General features: G+C 60.2%; 1 protein-coding gene across 1 annotated transcript; it reads left to right on the forward strand.

The window, feature by feature from the left end:
• Positions 1-222: 222 nt before the first annotated feature.
• On the forward strand, positions 223-1202 carry LOC119316624. Its single transcript, XM_037590988.1, has 2 exons — positions 223-505; positions 598-1202. The coding sequence occupies exons 1-2, from the start codon at positions 316-318 to the stop codon at positions 852-854; spliced, it is 447 nt and encodes a 148-aa protein (XP_037446885.1). The 5' UTR covers positions 223-315; the 3' UTR covers positions 855-1202.
• Positions 1203-2409: the final 1207 nt, after the last annotated feature.

A 2409-nucleotide genomic window follows, 5' to 3' on the forward strand; every position in this document is an offset into this window, starting at 1 on the left:
TGTGAATTCGAAACGGAGATTTTATTTTTGAAAACAGTTCGAAACGGAGATTATTATTTTGGAAACAGTTCGAAACGGAGATATTTTTATTTTGAAAACAGTTCGGAACGGAGGTGTTGTGTTGAGTCCAAAAACCGCGACCCGTCTCCCGCAGACATGCGGCCCTCCTCGCCCTATATAGCACAGCAGTGCCGCCCCCGGCGCTCCATCCAAACCTGCACCGAACCCAAAACAGGCCAGGACTCCACGAGTCAAGTCAGCCACCTGCCAGCCAGCCAGCCTTCAACGCTCACCCACCCCGCCACGACCACGACCATGTCCTCCTCCTCCTCCTCCTCCTCGTCCATGGGCGCGCTCGCCGCAGCCACCGCCATGGCGCTCTCCGGTTCCCTCGTCCTCTTCTCCCTCCGCCGCTTCGCCAAGCCCAGCCTCGACGACGACGCCCCTGCTTCGGACGACCCCGCGTCCCTTCGTCCATGCCTCTCCTCCCCCTCCTCCTCCCCAGGTAGGCCACTGCTGATCTCGTGACGTTTCTTCTTCATCTTCTTCTCTGTGCACGGGATCCTGACGGAGCTTCCTTGATTCTTGGCGTAACAGAGAAGCGCCCGCGCGGTGGGAAGCTGCGGCGGAAGGGGGAGAAGCGGGTGCGCTTCGCGGAGGGCGTCATCGACAATGAGGGCGAGCCCCCCGTGGCCAGGTCCTCCTCCGCGCCCCCGCCGGCGCCGGCAGCGGCCGAGCCGACGTGCAGGGGAAGCGTGACGGGATCGGACCACCGGATGCCGGCGAACCGGGAGGCTCTGTACCGCGGCATGCTCCGCGACCGCTCCGTGCACAGGACCGCCTACTCCTACTGATCGGCCACCGACCGGTCGGCCCGACGCCCGCCCGCCGCCGTGCCCGATTAGCCCAGCCCGTCCCCGTCCCCTGCTTTTGCCTGGTCCTGTTGCTTCTTTCTTGGGTTTCTTGCTGTGCCGTTGGTGTCTGGTTGCTTTGGCATCGGCAGGCAGGCTGTTGACTCCTGGTGTGCAAATGGATTGTTAGCCAATTAGGAGTAGCAGTAGATGATTTACGCTTTGGTGTCGATCTACCTTTGCATTTCCTGTGTACATAAAACCACCTGTCATTTTCTTTTGTCGTAAGATGAGAAAAAGGATGATGGAAGCCTGGGTTCAGTTTGCTTCCTACACGCAGTTGCATCTCAATTACAGTAGTAGTAGTTTTGTGTGAACATATCTTGAGATATATCTTCAGGATTACTTAAAAAAGGAACAGGTGGTTAATTGACTGAGGGCTGGGGAAGGTTGTTGTTTTGGGTGGAGTTCTCTTTTGGGTGCCAAACGGGTACACGGGTAAACACCGGACGCGTGTAGACCGCGGACTCGGCCGTCGAGCGGCGGGCGACGGAGCACCCTCGCGCTACGAATGAGTCTGAGCCGTGTTAAACTCGGTCGCTGGCGCGCTCAGCTCAGCCTGCGCCACCCTGTCGTCAGGTGCGCTCATGTTGTAATTCATTTTCTCCTCGTACAAACACCCCGGGCATGTCCGTGGACAGTGACTGGGCTACACACAAAAACCATCTTGTACATTCATGAACCTCAAACATCATACCTCAAATCCATAGTGGTTATGCACATTGAAAACCTACGTACTACGTACTCCTTCTGTTTCTTTTTACTTTGCATGTAAGATTTAATCAAAGTCAAATTCTGTTAACTTTGACTAAGTTTATAGAGGGGGCACGCCAGACGCACAGCTTACGGTCTCGGCGTCTCCGCGCCCTGCGCCCTGTGAACCTTGGCAGGTTTACCAAGCCACTGTTCCTGTCCGCGCCTGAGCACCGCCGCGCGTCACTCCGGCGCCGGCGTCCACCTCTCCCGGCGCTCGCCACTCCGGCCGCGTCGGCCACCCTTCCCGCTCCTCTTCGCCATGGACGCCAGCCCGCACTCGCACTCCGCGACCTCGCGCCCCGCGGGGGAACGCCCTGTCGTATCTGGCCTTGGTCTGTCGTCCTGCTCGGCGCCGTCGGCCGCCCCAGAGGGGGTGGAGGCCTCGTCACGACCTCGGGCTGCTGAGGTCGAGGGCCTGCAGCTGGTGCCGTGGGAACGCCCGCCCCCCTCTGGGCGTGCCAAGTGGAGGCGCCGCCATGACCCGGCTGCGCAGCCGCCGCGCGCTCAGCCGCGGTCTTCCCCCCCTCCCCGCGAGGTGTCGTCGGAGATGGTCGGCCTGTGCTTCCGCTGTTTCCAGGACGGGCACTACAGAAAGGATTGCACCAACGACATCGTCTGCTTCAGGTGTGGGCTGTCGGGTCATGGATCTCGGGACTGCAAGAGGCCCCGCAGCCCATCGTCGCCGGAGGAGCTTCGGAGGCTCGTCGTCGAGAAAGTGGCTCACCCGGGCATGGGCTCTGCT

The sequence above is a fragment of the Triticum dicoccoides genome, chromosome 6A (genome assembly GCF_002162155.2).
Source record: "Triticum dicoccoides isolate Atlit2015 ecotype Zavitan chromosome 6A, WEW_v2.0, whole genome shotgun sequence".
NCBI lineage: Eukaryota > Viridiplantae > Streptophyta > Magnoliopsida > Poales > Poaceae > Triticum > Triticum dicoccoides.

Bases quoted from the DNA above. Each gene is read 5' to 3' on its own strand.
- LOC119316624 (XM_037590988.1), top strand. From the start codon at position 316: ATGTCCTCCTCCTCCTCCTCCTCCTCGTCCATGGGCGCGCTCGCCGCA. The intron at 506-597 runs GTAGGCCACTGC...TTGGCGTAACAG, and splicing joins CTCCCCCTCCTCCTCCCCAG to AGAAGCGCCCGCGCGGTGGG.